Source organism: Typopeltis vanoorti, chromosome 10 (genome assembly GCF_054136105.1).
Source record: "Typopeltis vanoorti isolate ZY-2024b chromosome 10, IOZ_Tvanoo_1.0, whole genome shotgun sequence".
NCBI classification, from domain to species: Eukaryota; Metazoa; Arthropoda; class Arachnida; order Uropygi; family Thelyphonidae; genus Typopeltis; species Typopeltis vanoorti.
In genome coordinates this window covers 94660629-94680555 of record NC_143558.1, presented here as the reverse complement: position 1 = coordinate 94680555, position 19927 = coordinate 94660629, and the positions used below count along the sequence as shown (strand labels likewise).

The 19927-nt window shown below is 35.9% G+C and overlaps 1 protein-coding gene across 1 annotated transcript in view; it reads left to right on the top strand.

Annotated features, from left to right (window-relative positions):
* The window catches only part of LOC150102604 (tectonin beta-propeller repeat-containing protein 2), a 364776-nt gene that overhangs the window by 193192 nt on the left and 151657 nt on the right, over positions 1-19927 (top strand). Inside the window, exon 9 of the mRNA XM_090398660.1 lies at positions 17183-17392. Coding sequence (XP_090254786.1) covers positions 17183-17392 — 210 coding nt within the window. The remainder of the gene's footprint in view (positions 1-17182; positions 17393-19927) is intronic.

The window sequence follows — 19927 nt, the reverse complement described above, 5'->3', positions numbered from 1 at the left end:
TCTTTGGATCTTAGGGCTATTCTCCTCTCATATTTCAGTTTCGTCTTATTCGCCTTACCATACTAGTCACTCTTCGGGCCTGTGTCTTATACTCTTCATGCATCTTCTCTTCATCTGTCTCCTTATATCTCTTCCACAGCCTCTTTTTTGCATGCAATTCCTGTTTGATATTGTTTGTCATCCACTTTACTCCAAATTGTGGCCTCTTGTTCACTTGTGGTATAGAACTTACCATTGGTGCTAACAAATATTCTTTCATAATTTCCCACGCACTAATGATATTCTGGCCTTCCAATTCCTCCCTCCATGAAACTTCCCGAAGTTGACATCTTAGACTATTATAATCACCGGCCTTATAATTCCACATACGTTTCCATCTCTTTGATACTCCTGCATGTCTATTCATTTTCCAAGTCAAAACCATATGGTCACTCTCTCCAACTGGTGGGAGAGATGTTCTCAGTTTTTGTTAACTCTTCTGATGCTATAACCAAATCCAAAACTCTTGAACCTCTTGTTCCCTCTATTACATGTTGCCTAAGACATTTGTCCCTTAAGAATTCTAGAAATTCCATTCCCTTATTGCTACATGCATCTTCCTCTCCCCAGTTGATACTACAGTAGTTAAAATCTCCCAAAACAATCATTCTTCTTGCACTTGCCAAACTCAACTGTCTAAACATTTCCTGGTCCACACCCTCTGAACTCCTGGATCTGTAGCCACACCCCACTAAATATCCTGTCTTGCCCACCTCTACTTCACACCATATGCTTTCAAAATCATTAGTGTCACTGCCTTCCAAAGTCTCCACTCTTAGAGGACATAGGTCGTCACTTATCATAAGTAGTAGTAGTCCACCACCATGCTTTCCCTTCCTATCCTGCCGAAAACTGTACCCAGCAACTTCTATTCCCGTTATTATATCCTCTTCTGTCAACCATGTCTCAGTGATCCGAATAATTTTTGGCCAGGCTGATTCTATCTGCGCCACCAATTCTTCTCCCTTATTCCGGATACTCCTGGCATTAGTATTTGGCTCAGATACTTTGACAATATTTTTGCCATTTGGTCCCATGGCCGTGAAGCACTAAATACATTCCTTAGCCAACTAAACAGACAACACAAACATATCCAATTCACCATTGAAATGAAAAAAAAAACAACTCTCTTCCGTTCCTAGACACACTTATCACACGTCTTCCCTCTTGCTGTCTCTTCTTCTCAGTCCACCGCAAACCTACACACACAGGCCAATACATACAGAAAAATTCTTACCACCACCCAAAACAAAAACTAGGTGTTATAAGCACCCTTAAACACAGAGCTCAAACTATTTGTTCTAATGAACAAGCTCGAAACCTGATCATCACCCAAACATTTATAATGAATGAATACAGTAAAAAAACTATTCACAAGATCCTCCACAAAGATACCAGTAAGAACAAAAAAGATTTCAGGAATGCTATTGAAAAAATAGACATTTATATATACTGAAAAAATAGACAGAACACTACGCAAATACAATATTTAAACCTCCGAATAAGTTAAGACACCTACTCAGTTCTTCAAAAGATCCTCTTCCACACCTAGCCCACCCAGGGGTTTACAAAATACAATGCACATGTAACATACCATACATAGGGTAAACAGGGCAAACTATCCCAATTAGACAAGACAAGACAAACATAAACGACACATTAAATACCTCCATTTTGGAAAAACCTGCCTTTCTGACCACACACTCCAAACATACCACAGAATTGATAGGAAAAATAGTCCCTAGTCCCTACAATGCACCAAAATCTGGTTTGAGAGGAAATTTAAAGAGTCATATGAAATGTTCAAACATAATCCAAATCTGAACAAAAATGATGGCCTAACCATTCCAAGAATGTGGAGGACCCAACTACAATCTGTATAACAACCCAAACTAGCTGAAGAAAAATCCCACTACAAGAAGACAACCTGGTGAAGTGTTTGTAACATTCAACAGCAACTGAAGGAAATCATATTATAATAATCAGAACTGTACAAATCTAGAAGAATATTAATACATGAGGACTTTGGCAGTTTATTGTTGTTGTATTTTTTTTTTTTTTATCACTAGAGGTCAGGCTAGGAAAAAGGATTAATTAACTATGTAGATTTAGTTTACCGGTATACATGGCTAGAGCATGTAGCTTGGTTCCTTATACGCATGTATCCTTCTGATGATGACCTTGATACAGGGGTCAAAATGTCAAGTTCTATTTTATTAATAATTAATAAAATAATCTTTTCAACAAGTGTGTTTTTGTGTCCCTAAATTTATAAATATGAATGCTGATCACCTTGAAATCTTAAAAGAAAGAATTCTCCATGTATTGTTTAGAAGTATTCTATCAACAGGCTATTATCCACTTTTTATTTATTTATTATTATTTTTTTTAAAAATCATTCTCATTATATTTCTAATATGCACCATCAAGGAGTGTACAGAATGTTATGATAGCACTATATGACAAGTTTACATTTAATTTCCTATTAACAGTGTTCTTTCAAATTTGTCTGTCATTTGTCAGGACTCCAGTATTGCAAAATCTGTTATTTTGGTCTTTAAAAGCATTTTTTCCTGACTTCAAGCTCTCCCATTTTGCCAATCTTTCCTCTTCCATTCTGTTTAAAAGTGTAAAATTTGATTATCGCTGCTTATAGTGTCAAGTTCCTTCTAATGTCTTCATTTTTTATAATTCTGCCATAGATGCATTTGTTCACTCCCCTAATTTTTCTGAGAACTCTCTTACAGATGGCCTCCAGTCTGTGATCAACTCTTTTATTTATAACCCAGCTTTCAGGACCATAAATTAAAATTGGTTTGAACCCTGTCTTCTATACAGCTAGTATAGTGTATAAATTTTTTCTCATTTCATATGAATTTATTCACTTGACCTCATTCCAGCATTACTTATTCCACTTATTTCCCTAATTAATTTGCCATCTTCACTAAACCATGTGCCCAAATAGCTAAAATATTTTACTTGTTCTATTGACCATTGAAAATGCAGATGATATTTTCCATGTTTTTACCTATTTTCATGGTTTGTCTTTTCATGATTTCCATACCAGTTTATTCACTTAAGTTAAGGAATCCTTTAGACTTGTATATATTTACTTAAGAGTATAACATCACTCACAGAATGTCGTACTCTTAAGCATAACACTTAAACATTCTTGAAGGGCTACTCAATAGGTTTTCAATTTTTATACCACAATTATTACCACTTTCTTTCATAATGTAATCCATATAGATGATTGTTTTTTTAGAGATACTTGTGCCATGAAAGGTTTCTTTAATTCACATGAAAAACACAAGGAAATAAATAATAATATTTATTTAAAGTCATATATTTCAGCATGAATATTGCATGGCATCATCAGTGGCAATGACAGTTAATTTGATTCTTTAACGATACTTGTGACATAATGATTAGAAATATATACACATTTACACAAGATTAATGTTTAATTTGCCAACTATTTCGGTCTGAATATTACAGACCGTCTTCAGTGGCTACATAGGAATAGTTTTAAAAAACAAGGTGGAATATGAACAGTTGATCATTCACACATAGAACGAGCTGCGTGATATCATATCGCTAAGTATTAGAAGAGTAAACATTTTTAAAGTCATAATTAAAGATATTAATTCAGAAATTCATATAATAATCTTAAATAACATTAGACTAATATAGGAAATTTAGATAAAAAAATAAAAAAAAATAAATAAAAAAATTAATGTGTTATCCTGATTAAACTTTTCCAAATTTTTGATATAGATATACAGTCATTACGATTCAAGTTAGGACGTTGAAGTAAGGCCTCCACACTTTCTTTAAATAAACGTTCAAATTTGTAGCGACATCTGTGTAGGAGGAGAGTCTTGGACCAAAGGATGTTGTGGCTTGTTTCTAATCCATGCTGAGCTAATCCAGATTTCTCGGGTTTGTTGTGTTGAATTGATGCTCTTGAATTCTTTTTTCTATAGAACATCCAGTTTGTCCAAAGTAGGAAAGATTATAGTTATAAGGAACTTGATACACACCAGGTAGAGACAAGGTTAAAAAACGTTTAATTTTCTTGACCAAAAAAGCTCTGGAAAGACTTTTAATGGGATTATATTGATCAAGTGCATATAATAAACAACTAAGTTATACCAACTAGTTTCACCAACTAAGTCTTTTTCTTTCAGGGTACATAACTGATGTAAGGCACTAAAAAGTAAAAAACTGTTACAAACTATAATCAACCGATTCCAATTATATTAAACAAAGAACAGAGCGCGTACAATACATTCATAAGGCGTAGATGATAACTTGTTGTTATTTAGGAACGTTCTATAGTTGGCACTATAATTCAGTTCTGGCGAGTTGAAGGATCTGATAAGGGTCTTCCAGATCACGGGCAAGATTAGTCCTTGGTTCCTGTTAAGGTTTTGTATACAGCGAGCAACTGTTGTGGCCTCCTTAAAAATTCGTGAGCAGAAGTCCTCCTCCATGTAAGGAATTGTGCTTCTATCCTACTCTATGGTATGGTTCGTTCTCGAGAAATGAAAAGTTAACCCCGATTTTTCTTCTCTGTTATTATTGATGTCACCTATGTGTTCTTTTTGCCTAATTTCAAGGCTCCTTGAAGTTTGGCTGATGTAATTCAAGCCGCACGAGCAGGGTATGTTATAAACTCCAGCATATTTGGAGAAAGGATGGCTATCTTTTGGAGATCTTAAGAATTGTCTAATCGTTTCTGTGGGTTTAAAAGCCACTCTTATTTTATGTGGTCTAAGGAGTCTAGCAATCTTATTGGAAACTGTCCCTAAGTATACAGCATACCAGATTTCTTTTAAGCCAAATAGATTTAGACTGTTATCAGATTTATGATGATATTTCTAGTACTTTAGATCAAGATATATGGTCGCATTTGGACAGAATGGTCACTACTAGCTATGATGAAGCCTTTACAACAAGCAAACGAAACCAAATAAAAAAATTTAATGATCTTTATACAAAACGTTTTAAGTCAAAACCTTCTCTACGACAGCAAAGTTATTTTTAATTTATCGGATCATGTATTAACAAAACCAGAGATCAATATACTTAAAAAAGGGTTCAATTTTGCGATAACACCTCATAATGTCCCTAAAGTGGATAGCATTTATAATATAGAAAAGGCAGTCTCGTCGTTACTGGAACACATAGCTAATGATATTAGATTAAAAAAGTAGTATCATCCTCTCATCTTGCAGAACTCCTAACAAAAACATCACTACTCTGGAAAAAAGAACATTGTATAGTTTGAAGAAAAAGAAAGACATTATCATATTGAAGGCAGATAAGGGAAATTCAACAGTGATTTTAAACACCAGTGATTACGAAGATAAGATTAACAGCTTATTGTCGGATACATCAACCTACTGTGTCCTAGTCACAGACCCAACACTAAAGAACCACAATGATACCAACGATTTAATACATCATATGGAGAACTGGTCTATAGACTTAAAACGAAGATTGAAATCCATGCATCCACTAACACCAAGACTATATGGTGCTCCTAGGGTACGCAAAAATGGAATACCACTACACCCGATTGTGGATGGAATCAATTCGCCAACTTATCTGTTATCTAAACACCTGGCAGAGTTCCTCAAACCTCACATCCATAATTCGGACACTTATATACGAAATTCGCAACATTTCGTTGAGAAACTGAACTATCTCTATCTCCAATACGGATTTACTCGCCAGCCTGGATGTTACATCTCTATTCACTAACATCCCTGTGGAGGAAGTCATCGACATTTTAGGAAGTTTGCTCCCACAAGACATCACTTCTCTGTTCCATCATTGTTTAACATCAAACTTTTTCTTATGGAATAAAACCATATATCAGCAATTGACTGGCCTTGCAATGGGTAGCCCCCTCTCTCCATCTTGTGCTGATCTCTTTATGGAGGATTTTGAAAGTAAAATCTTAACTCAAACAGACCCTAAACCCACAGTATGGTGGAGATACGTGGACGATATTTTTATCGTTTGGAACCACAGAAAAAAGGACCTGTTCGACTTTCTTAACAAAATCAACTCTCTACACCACACAATCAAATTCACTCTAGAACTTGAAGAAGATAACCAATTATCATTTCTGGACACTTTAATTAAGAAGCTTCCGAATGGTGGTATCAACCTCTCAGTTTACCGCAAACCTTCCAATAAGGACATTATTTACATTTCACTTCCTCACACCACATTTCTCAGAAACTTAGTATTGTACACATGTTGAAGAACCGTGCCTCTCTCCTTACAACAGATCAACAAGACCTCCAGGAAGAACTATCCCTGATATCCACCAACCTTACCATGAATGGATTTCCTCGAAGACTCATCCACAAGATACTTTTCTCTGAATCCCGACAAAGACAACAAGATGATATACGTTATATTTCTACCATCGTCATTTCATACTTAGGGACAGTTTCCAATAAGATTGCTAGACTCCTTAGACCACATAAAATAAGAGTGGCCTTTAAACCCACAGAAACGATTAGACAATTCTTAAGATCTCCAAAAGATAGTCATCCTTTCTCCAAATATGCTGGAGTTTATAACATACCCTGCTCGTGCGGCTTGAATTACATCGGCCAAACTTCAAGGAGCCTTGAAATTAGGCAAAAAGAACACATAGGTGACGTCAATAATAACAGAGAAGAAAAATCGGGGTTAGCTTTTCATTTCTCGAGAACGAACCATACCATAGAGTGGGATAGAAGCACGATTCCTTACATGGAGGAGGACTTCCGCTCACGAATTTTTAAGGAGGCCACAACAGTTGCTCGCTGTATACAAAACCTTAACAGGAACCAAGGACTAATCTTGCCCGTGATCTGGAAGACCCTTATCAGATCCTTCAACTCGCCAGAACTGAATTATAGTGCCAACTATAGAACGTTCCTAAATAACAACAAGTGATATCATCCACGCTCTATGATTGTATTGTACGCACTCTGTTCTTTGTTTAATATAATTGGAATCGGTTGATTATAGTTTGTAACAGTTTTTTACTTTTTAGTGCTTTACATCAGTTATGTACCCTGAAGATGCCAACAGGCTTAGTAGGTGAAACTAGTTGGTATAACTTAGTTGTATATTATATGCACTTGATCAATATAATCCCGTTAAAAGTCTTTCCAAAGACAAGGTTACTTTGATCAAACTGTAATATTCAGACCGAAATATTTGGCAAATTAAACATTATTCTTGTGTAAACATGTATATATTTCTAATGACAGTTAATTACATGGTAGAGTGTGAAGAATGGATTGATTTGAAACATTAAGAGCTGTGTGATGTTATATATAAAACAATGCTATGGTAGTATGACTGAGGAAACATTCTATTATTAATTATTAACTCTATTTAAAAAACAAAAAGAAAAAACTTGCATCTTAAACATCAAACAATACATGAAACTTAATGGCTTCTCAGAAAGGACCACACAACGACTTTTTAATTCCTGTAATTGTAGCTCAAATAACAAGGAAACAGTAAGTCTTGTCCCAATTCCATATATTTCTGGCATCTCAGAATCCATTTCTAGAATTCTTAGGAAATAAAATGTAGTGGCTAATTTTCTTCCTATCAACAAATTGTCATCATGGTTTCCATCTTCCAAGATAAACATTCTCCTGTGGCTCTTCCTGGTGTCTACCAAGTTCCTTGTGACTGTGATTTCTTACTTCAGACAAACTAGATGCTTAATAGAAAAGAGAATACAAGAACACCAATCTTATATTAGCAACAGGAAATCTGAGAAATCTGGCTTGGGCACAGCAGGTAATAGATGTAGACCACAATATTCTATGGTCTGCAACATGTGCTTACTTCATCTGAGTCATTATAAATATAAACGTTTCTTTAAAGAAAGTGCTAAGTCCTTACTTCACCATACTAATTTAAATTGGAAGCTGACTCGCGCTATCTAAGGTATGGGGAAAGTCTTATTCTAATCACACACATCACTAGAGTTTTTTTTTTTAATAGAGTGAATGAATAATTAATAATGCAGTCTTTCCTCTGTTATATCATTGCATTGTTTAAGTATAACATCATGTGTCTCTTACTGTTTTGAATCAGTCTATTGTTTGCATTCTATCTTATAATTAACTATAGTTGCCACTGATGATGGCCTGTAATATTCAGGCTGAAATATATGACTTTAAATTAATATTATTATTTATTTCCTTGTGTTTTTTGTGTGAATTAAAGAAACCATATAGTTTATAAATGAGAATGGAGTGAAGCCTTGTTTTATGACCAATTTCATATCAAATTTTATTCCTGTACTTTGCTCATTTGTAATGCTAAATTAGATCTTAAATAACAATAACAATATTATTATTATTATTATTAACATTAGACCTCTAAGAAGTCAAAAGACTCATCTCATGAAGCACACACACACACACACACACATATATAAAAAGATATTCAAACTGTGCCTTAGATACACACACCCACCCTTCTTATACAGCTTCCAGGAATAGCTGTTTCTTCTATCTTTGTCTTTTTTTACTCTGTGAAAAATCTTTTCTGTATTAATCTGCTAACAACCTTTCACAAACTTTTATGTTTCAATCATATCCCCTCTCCTTCTTCTATTCATTAGACTCTGGAAATTGTATTCCCTCAATCTTTCTTCATATTTCACATTCCAAAGACCTTACATTGATTTATTGAATCCTTTCTGGATCCACTCTAAGATATCCTTACCCTCATGAAAATCAGGAGAACTGATCTGTAGGATAGTCCATGTGCAGCTTGATCAAGGCTTTATACCTGTTATTACTATTTTAGCAAAGTGATCCCCTAAACTTCAAACATCTGTCCACCTCTACTCCCAGATCTCTCATCTCTTCTACCTCCTTCAAAATTTTCCATTAATTTTATACTCTGCATCACATTGTGTGTCATAATATCATTAACATACAAGTTAATCAATAATGGCCCCAAGACTGACTCCTGCAGCACTCCACTAGATCTGCTTTTGTGTTGCTGCTCCCCCCCCCCCCCTATCTACACAATCCATCTGAGAATCAGCAATCCAACTTCTTGCTGGTTTCTTATCCAGTGCCAACCATTTCAGTTTAATCACCACCATGTCATGTGGAAATCTATCAAAGACCTTTAAAAAATATAAGTATACCCGCCATATGTGCATTTGCCTTATCCAAATTTGTTCTCTTGTATTATGTAAGCACATAGCTAAAATAACCTTCTCTTAGCAAACCCATGCTGATTGTCATAGAGAATGCTGCTGTCATCTACCCATTTTTGAGTCCTAATCTTTTCCAATCTCTCCAACATCTCTCCAACATCATTAGTCTGTGATTTGTAGCCCCCTTTGTGAAGTGGAACAATTTTACTATCTTTCCACTGCTGTTGTAAGACCGATGTTAAACAGGTGTGCCAAGTATGTTGTTAATTCCCTGCAGAATTCCTTCAAGTGATGATGTGATGTGAAGTCCTACTGCCTTATTAACATCATCATGTTTACTTAATTCTTCGTATTCCTCTTGCTCACTAACTATCAGTAGTCCTTCCTCCTCTACCCTTCAGCTTCACATGATGTCCCATCCACAAAAATGAAACACCGTGATAAGCTGCTCACCAAATACCTCAACTATAACCTCTGCAGCAGTTACCAATCTATATTTCCATCCACCAACATCATTCTCCATAATCATTCTTTCCTCTACTTGCCATATATTGAAATAACTTCAATTTTTTTTTGGCTTGATTGGGTTATTTCTGGTTATTGTTATTATTATCCAGGCCTCCATGGAGTCAAAAGCTCATCGTGGGAGATCGTTTTTAGGAAACACAAGGTTTATCATACCACTCCTTGAATCCATTGACCATTCCCACTCCAACCACTCTCTCAGGAAATGCATTCCAAGGTTCAACCACCCTCCACGCAAAGAAACCACTCCTCACCCTCTTGTGCACAGCCTCCTTTCGTAACTTCCTTCCAGGGATGGTCCCTTGTCATCGTTCCTTCTTGCTTTTCCACCAAGTGAAAGAACTCTCCAATGTCTACCCTGTAACTGCCTCTCAACAGCTTAAAAGTCTTGATCATATTACCTCTCCTTCTTCTATCCACCAAACTCTGCAGTCAACATTCCTTCAGTCAATCCTCATAACTCATATTGTACAGTCGTTGTTATCTGCCTCTGTACCCTTTCCACAGTCGATTTATCCCCTTCAAATTCTGGGGACCAAATCTGAGAACAATAGTCTAAGTGTGGTCTGATCAGGACCTTATACAACGGAATGATAACTCTTTTATCTCTGCAAGTCAGCATCCTTCTCAGTATTGCAGCAATCCTCTGAGTTACCCTCGCCACCCTTGTAATATGCTCCCTGAATTTCAGTTTTCTATCAATCATCACGCCCAGATCTTTTGTCTCCCCTACCTCATCCAGTATAGCTCCTCCCATCGATGGATCCCAAACCTCAAGACTTTACATTTTGCTGCATTGAACCGATACCCCCATTCATTTGCCCATCTGTCTAGTTTATTCAAATCCTCTTGCAGGGCTGCCACATCTGCACTATTACTGATAACCCTTCCCAGCTTCACGTCTTCTGCAAACAACTGAATATCCCCTTGCAATCCATTGACAATATCATTGACATAAAGGTTGAGCAACACAGGTCCCAGTACTGATCCCTGTGGAACCCCAATTGTAACCTTCTACTTCCTTGATATTGCCCCACCATACACAACTCTCTGATACCTATCAGTCAGCCAATCCTGAATCCATTTGACTAACCTGACATTTAAACCCATGTGCTGCAACTTAAATATCAGCTTATCATGTGGCACCCTGTTGTCAAACGCCTTTCAAAATCCAAAAAAATGGTAGTATATGCCTTTCTTTCATCAACTGCTCTTGTCACTTTATTATAAAAGACAATCATATTACTACAGCAAGAGCACCCCTTAACAAATCCATGTTGATTCTCACAGATAACATTACCCTCCTCTGGCCAACGTTGTATATAGTCCCTCACTAATTTCTCCAAGATCTTAACAACTACTGATGACACACAAACAGGCCTATAATTAGACACTTCCAGTCTGCTTCTGCCCTAATGCTGCGGCACTATCTTACCTTCCTTCCATTCCCTGGATACCTTTCCCACAGCCAGACTTTTATTGAAAAGCTAGGTCAATGAAGCTGTCAGTTCTTTAGCACATTCTCTCAAAACCTGTGGTGAAATACCATCCAGTCCAACAGCTTTACTGTTGGACTGGATGGTATTTCCACACTCTTCTCTTGCACCTCTAAACCCTGAACCTGCCCTATCCCTCTAGTATTAAAACCTCCTCGGATGAAATACTCCAATAAAGTGCTCATTGACTCCACTATGTCCTCTGCATCAGTCACTCTATTCCCATTTTTATCCCGCAATGTCATTCTTCCACAATCGTTTCTCCGCCTACTGGCCACATAACTAAAAAATTCCCTAGGATTTTCTTTGGGTCTTAGTGCTAATCTCTTCTCATATTCCAGTTTTGCCTTCCTCACTATTCTGGTCACTCTCCTGGCCTGCATCTTATATTCTTCATGTAGCTGCCCTCCACACCCTCCTTGTATATCTTCCATAATCTCTTTTTCAACTGCAGTTTCTGTTTGATATCATTTGTCATCCACTTTACACCAAATTGTGTCTGCTTCTTCACCCGTGGAACACAGCTTACTATTGCGGCTAACAAATATTCTTTCACGATTTCCCAAGCACTAATGATATCCTGGCCTTCCAATTCTGTCCTCCATGAAACTGCCCCTAGTTGATATGCCAAAGACTATTATAATTACCTGCCTTATAATTCCACATATGTTCCCTTTTCTTTGATACACCTGCATGTCTGTTCATCTTCCAAGTCAAAACCACATGGTCATTCTCTCTAACTGGTGGGAGAGATGTCATCTCAGTTATAATCAGCTCTTTTGATGCTATGACCAAATCCAGAACTCTTGAGCCTCTTGTTCCCTCTATTACATGCTGCTGAAGACATTTGTCCCTCAAGAATTCCAGAAATGCTATTCCCTTCTTACTACTTACATTTTCCTCTTCCCAGCTTACTGCTGTAGTTAAAATCTCCCACAACAATCGTTCTTCTTGCACTTGCCAAGTTCAACTGCCTAAACATCTCCTGGTCTCCACCTTCTGTGCTCACTGGTCTATAGCAACATCCCACTAAATATCCTTTCTTGGCCACTTCTACCTCACACCATATGCTTTTAAAACCACCTGGGTCACTGCCTTCCAAAGCCTCCACTCTTAGAGTACATAAGTCATCACTTATCATAAGCAGTACTCTACCACCACGTTTTCTTTTCCTATCCTGCCAAAAAATGCTGTGCTCTGCCACTTCAATTCCAGTTATTATATCATCCTCCGTCAACCATGTCTCAGAGATTCCAATAATCTTTGGCCAGGTTGATGTTATCAGCGCCACCAATTCATCTCCTTTATTTCGGATACTTATGGTGTTAGTATAGAGCATAAAAATGTCACTGCTGCTATACCTATCATTGTCCTCTCTCGACCCCCCCCCCATGCTCAGTCGTCCTCCTTCTCTCCCCCTTCCACCTTCCATCAGCCTTCATCTCCTAACACCAACACCATCTACCGCCGACTACCACCACTAATACTTTCACAGACAATCACAAACATCCATGCCCAAGGCAGGATTTGAACCCACAGCCTTTTGGCTGGAGAGCAGATACTCTAACCACTTGGCCAACCATGCCAGCTATTTAAATTCACAGGAGAAAATGGTTATTTTACATGGAAAGGGAATTACAAACGATTAGATGGGACAGCTATGGGCTGCCCCCTTAGCCAACTTCTACATAGAACACTTGGAAAAGCTAGCTATCAATAAAGCCATGCTCAAACCAAGGCTTTGGCTACACTGTTGATGATTGTTTGCTATTTGGCCACATGGCCTAGACACATTGGATACATTCTTAGCACATTTAAATAGCTAGCACCTAAAAATCCACTTTACAATGGAACTGGAAGCTAATGACTGTCTGCCCTTCCTGGATACACTAATCACACGTCTTCCAGTTGGTTCCCTATCATTCTCAGTTTATAGAAAACCCCACACGTACAGGGAGATATTTACACAAACAATCACACCATCACCCGTCTCAACAATATGGTAGTCTAAAAACACTAACCCACAGAGCTAGAGCGATTTGTTCTGATGACATTGCTCTCAATGCTGAACTCACTCACTTACGTCACACCTTCTTAGCCAATGGCTATAATCCCCATAAGATAGACAAAATACTAATTGCTCCCCAGACCTCCCCCCCCTTTATGGTAAGGGGGAAGGGTGTCTACAACAAAATCTTCTACAACAAAACTGTCACCATCCCATATATTAAAGGCATGTATCTGAAAAGATATCTAGAGTGCTTAACAAACACCAACTACACACCATATTTAAACTATATGTGAAATTGGCAACTCTCATCCATTCACCCAAGGACAGAATCTCTCCTTTATCACATCCAGGAGTCTATGAAGTGCCCTGTTTGTGTCATTGAGCCTACTACGATATCACGATGACACAGACAGGGCACTTCATAGACTCCTGTTCGTGTCATCGATCCTACTATGGACAGAGAGGAAGAAACTGTGGACATCTGCCTCAGTGAACATTAAAATATATCCAGCACTATCACTATGGCAAGTCAGATCTTGGCAGACTATGCTTCAGATACCCCTGCACACAAGATCTATTGAAAAAAAAAACAAAAGTGTTGCACAGAAGCTTTTATAAGTCAGAGAGGTTGAGAGATTGTTCCTTTAATCAACAGAAGCCTGAAACATACTCCAAACCTCAACAAGAATGGCTGTATAAAAATTGCCAAAGATTTGGGAGACAGTCATCTTAAGACCATATTAATACCTGCTTTTTCTCTCTGTTTTTTTATTTTTTTTTCCAACATAGATGGTGCCTAATTAGAACTTTAGTCTTTATGTTGAACGTTACAATTGTTCAAACTAGTCCCATTGTTATACCGGATTGTGGTTGTCTCGCATACTGTGACAAACTGTTTTTGTGCTCTGAAGATGCTGGATAGAATACCAGCAAAATATCAGCAATAAGTTAATAAAAAGTTAGTTTCTTATCAGTCTGTGTTCTCATCTATACCATTAAAAATAATCAACACATATGACAAAGAAATAAGCCTTCCCTCACGTTTAAATTTCATTCTCTGCACTCATTCTCTACCTTTCAGCAGTAGTCTGTCCAAATGACTCACACCAAAATCATTCAAATGCAGTCCCTCAATCTTATACAGTTCAATTCATCGTTCAAAAACTCATTCCACACATTAACAAACTGCACTCCTTTCTCCTCACACATTTCTGGTAACATATCATTCACAATCTTTGCTCTCCACCTCATTTCATCACTATCATACCTGGGCAACACACTGACTGCTTTTCCTGTCAAACTATTGTCTTTTATCCTTCCAAACAACCTCCTGATATTGAATCTTATGTTTTCTTTATTCCCAGTCAAGTGATTTGTCCCTATCTACTCTTTATCTTGCGTACTCTTCATATACAACGCCTCAATCATTCTATTCATTTTACCTCCAGGAAAACATACTTTGTTTATCTTCTCTTTTACCACACCTCTAATAATTGAATCCCCTTACAAAGCCACTCTCAAGTCTTTCGTTACCTCTTTCATATTGACATTATTCGTTTTTGTCTTCTTCACTCTTCAATACATATCTACAATTCTCTTCATTTCACTTTGTGTCCATTACATCTCTTTCCTCATCTTCACCAATTCAGCTCAATGATATCTTGCATCATTTTTTTGTGTTCTGATTCACTTTCTCAATTTTATCATCAGTTATACACTCTGGTTAGCCATCAATTCCACTCAACATCTTGCCTTTAATTGCACTCTGTTTTTCAACTTCCACTACATTCATATCACTTTCATCATTCTTATTACCATTGATATTTAATTCAGAAGATTGATTGTTCACTTTTTCAAAACTTTTTTACAAATTTTTCGCTCTTCTTTTACACTGTTTCTTTTTGCTATTAGACAAACGCTCATCCTTTTCATGGCATTTCTTGCTACTGACACCTTCAGTTATCTATATGATACCGCCCATCAAGTCTTCATGATGAGTGGTAACACTTTGCACACACCCTCCTTCCATCTGCCTTAAATATCTATAATTTATCTACATAATCTAATAAATATATGGAGCTCACCTCACATTTCACAAAATGATTAAAATGAAAATTGTAAAGTTGTCTCTTGTAAAGACAAATACTGTGCCATCTTTCCTTTGCCAGTTACTATACCCCACTCTAAGTTTAAAATATATGAATATATACAACAAATCAGTTTCAAAAAAGCCATACTGTTCACCTTATTTGATTTTTGTTGCACGTGTAGTTGTTCTTGTTCTCAGTCATTTTGTCTTTGTTAATTGTAAGCTGTATTACACAAACTTGACTACAAAAAACTGTGATAATCACTGTGAATTCAATATCAAATATCACTGATAAATAAATTTTTGCTGAAATGCATATGCAGTTTTTATTGCCAATATTATATAAAATAAATTTATCTTTGCTTCAGCAGTTCTAGCTACAATCTTCTGACACGCACACACATGCACACACACACAGGCCAAGCTGGTGGCGTGTGCAATGTACACAGGTGCCGCAGAAGAAAAGGCACCTAAAAGTTGTCAAAAAATATGAGATAAGAGTTTAAACGAACAACGAATGGTACAGAATGGTATATATAATTATGAATGTATGTCGTCTTCCATTCGGGGCCCCCCTTCAGATCTTCCCGGAAACGAACAAATAAATTCTGAAATTGTATCCTGGACCCGATTATATCACTGTAATTTTTTATTAAAATTTACGAAAATATGCCTAAAATAGTTCTTCTTTATTTTTTGATGTATCATAAATCAACTTATGATTAATTGTTGAGTTCCGTGTAAAAAAAAAAATTGTATAAGCAGGACTAATCCGTAGGTAACATTATACTGTAAAGTGGTTTTCATTTGTTTTTCATTTCTTGTTCATTTTATTCACACTTTATTCAAAAAAAACTTTTTTCGAAAGGCGCCGAACATTAATCGCACACACAAGAAAAATATTAGGCACCAGCGTTGCACGCACGCACGCACACACACACACACGTGCTTGCATGCACACAGTACTCTCCTTGTATTACTTTGCATATGGTTCATTTATACCATATAATGATATTTTGAACAGCTTTTCTTGGCACTTGTCATATTCCTTTCTCATATCTTTGTTACATTCCCATATGTTTTCAACTGTAATATTTGTCTTTAAGTAAAAATATGATCTTTACAACCTCTGTTAGGCCTTAACTCAGCTTGTTCTTTCTAACCACTATGCATTCAATCTCAGATGTCAGTAATAAATAAATTTTTTGGCAGATTTATTAGTGACTTCTCTTTGACTTGAACGGAACTTGTTCTTTCCCGCATTTCTCTTTCACAGTTTTTCTTAGCTTTTTCTCAAATATTACCTGGAATGCTATATATTGTTTTATTTATGAATTTATAGATGGGTAATATTGAGAGTTTTTCTTTTAATCATCTGGAATTCAATCTTTTTACCAGGCTTTTGACTATTCAAAACACCACAAAAGGCTGTAAAAAAAATTTTATACCTCCATATTTGACATCTCTTGTCAGATATTATTTACTCCAGTTTCCATTCCACATTTCAGGTTTTTGATAGTTTTTTCCACTTCAGATATTTTATACCTCCAAATTTTCAATATCTGAAAGTGCAATTTCTGAAATTTTCTGCTGTTAATTACTTTTTGAGTAAATATGAAATATTTAAAGTTTTTGAGAAAGATAAGCTGTTTGTAATAACAAATAATAAAAGTTGCATTTGTGCGTTGCATAACAAATTACTTTTCTTCTTTGTCAATCAGTTTTTTTTTTCTTTTATCTGTCTTTTTATCTGTCTAGCTTAAATTGAATTTAGTTATTATCCTAAATAAAATGTGTTCATATTTAATTTTTAGGTATCTCACAGTTAGTGGTAAGCTTGCTACCCAGCAGCCCTTATCCTCGAAACAGCCTCATTGTAAGCCACAATTTGTGATACTTCCATCATCTCCTCATCCGTTTGAACAGGTATCTTACTATAATGGAATATTGTGGATATTGGCCACTGATGGTACAGTGTTTTGTACTGTAGTCAAAGAAAAGAATTTTATTTGGAAAACAGTCAGGTGTTTAAGAAAAATTATCTATTTAAATATTTGTATATCAACTAAATAAATTTCTGATTTATTTCTCTTGTAATTAATTCTGGTTATTTATTCTAATCATATGACAGAGATTTCTAAATTTCTATTCTAACTCAATAAATTTCTAAATAAAAAACTAAATTTGCAAATAAAATATTACAAACTTCATTTGCTAATTTTTTTATCATTTGCAAGTTACATAATACAGAATTTCCACAGGGATATTTTAAATGCAAATGTTTTTCAAATCAAATTTTTCGTAGTTAAAAGTAAGGTAGTTGAACAAGTAGTTGTTCAGCTACTTGTTTTGTACATATGCATGCCTGCTGGTAAATGAAATTGGTAGATGTTATGATTGTAACAGTTCAGAAAGAAGCTTTTATGTTTATTATTATAATAATTATCATGGAGTGTTGACGTTATTTGAAGCTCCTGTAAAATAGGCAATTTACTGAGGTTTTTTTTTTTTTTTTTTTTTTTTGATTAGTTAGTGTAGTTTTGAGTTATATTATGTTTTTTACTGGATTTGTTGTACTTAGTGCATATTCTAATATATTTATAGATGCACTGTCAAATTAAAATAGTTTTTTTTTTTTTTTTTTTTTAATTGCAACAATAGAACAGCAACTAAAGCAAGGGATAATGTAGAATCCAGAGATAGGGATCTTTGTATTGATGATGCAAATGAAGAAAATTTGTATACAAAATTTCCAGATTAAAAGGAATTATTAGACTATTGACCAGCGAGTTAGAGAAAGTCGATAAATGTTTAAAAAACTCAGGATAAGAAAAATAAAGTAAAGTAAAGTAAAGAACAATAAAGTGCATAAGTTGGTGGTTATCAGCAAATAATAATAATATTATTATTAAGGTAAATCTATTAGAATATAAGAAAAAAAAAAAGTGGTTACTCCACTTGACGATGGAGTAACCACTTTGAGCTTCCCAGGAACTAAAATAAAAAGCCAGAGGTAACTTTTTATGTCCACATACAAATGCCAAGAGCATTAGAAAGAATACTCTAATGCTCTTGGCATTAGATATACTACTCTACTCATAGAAGAGTAGAGTAGTGCTACTAATGATATCAGATGATTTTGAGTCCAGTCACAGTAGAAACTCATGAAAATAATAACAGTAATAATGTTCCATATAATAATGAGCTTGAGGCAGGCTATCTGGTGTGAGGTGGAAACCAACAGGGTGAAAAATATGGTGCAATGTTGCCATACACCTGTCATTTCATTTGCTATGGATGATGAAATGCATTGCAAAATACACTGATGAGTACTAAACAGGCAATGATTATGGGTGACAAATTATCCAAACATGGATTGAGTATCAGAGAACTCATAAGAATGAAGGAGAATTTATTGAGCTGTTGAAAGGCAACTTTTCCAAACATATGAAAGAATGAACTATTATTATTATACAGGTATTTCCATGGAGTCAGAAGATTTGTCTTGGAAAATCTGTCATTCACACACTAGCTATCATTCACACAATACCTATCATATCTCTTTAAACTCATTCACTGATGAAGCACTCACTTCTGGCAACCCATTCCACCAATTCAACCACCCTCTAAGCAAAAAAAATCTATTGCTAACTACACTGTTACACAACTTCCACTGGTGACCTCTTGTTCTCTTCATTATTGCCATGCACCAAAGAATGTGTTCAGTGTCATTCCTATGCAACCCCTTTAATAACTTAAAAATTTCTGTCACGTCTCCTCTTTTTCTAATTTCAGCTAATTTTTGAAGCCTGCAGACTGTCAATCTGTTCTCATAGGGAACATTCCACATACCTATCACAATCTTTTTTCACTTGCCTCTGGACCCTCTACACAACTCTTTCATCCCCCATGGAATCAAGGAGTCCAGATCTTATTTTATTAAAGCCTGATATAGAGGAACAATAACCTCTCTATCCCTGATTATTATTGTGGTTTTCAGCAACCACCTAATCTAATGTGCTGCTTTGGTTACCTTCACAATATGCCATATAAACTTCAACTCTCTATCCATAATAACATCCAAATCCCTGGCTTCATCAGTTTCCCACAGTTCAGTTACCATTGCTATCATTTACCATTCATATCATATCATATCATATCATTTACCATTGCTCTTTCTGGTTTAGCATTGTCAGTAAAAAATTGAATATTTCCAGCCAAATGATTTCCTATATCATTGATATACAAATTAAACAACAGAAGACTAAATACTAAACCCTGTTTTATGAAACTGGTCACTTGCCTTCTACTTTATTCTATTCCTCCATAAGCCACTCTCGGATATCTGTCCATCTGCCACCCTCTAATCCAAATCACCAGATTCATATTCATCCCTATTTGCTCCAATTTATGCAATAGAGTTCTATGTGAAATCTTGTCAAATGCTTTTGAAAAATCTAGAAATATCACTGAGTAGCCATTTTCCTTATCCAACTCCTTTCTCACTTGATTATAGAAAGTAAGCAGGTTATTAAGGCAAGACCTATCCTTTACAAAAC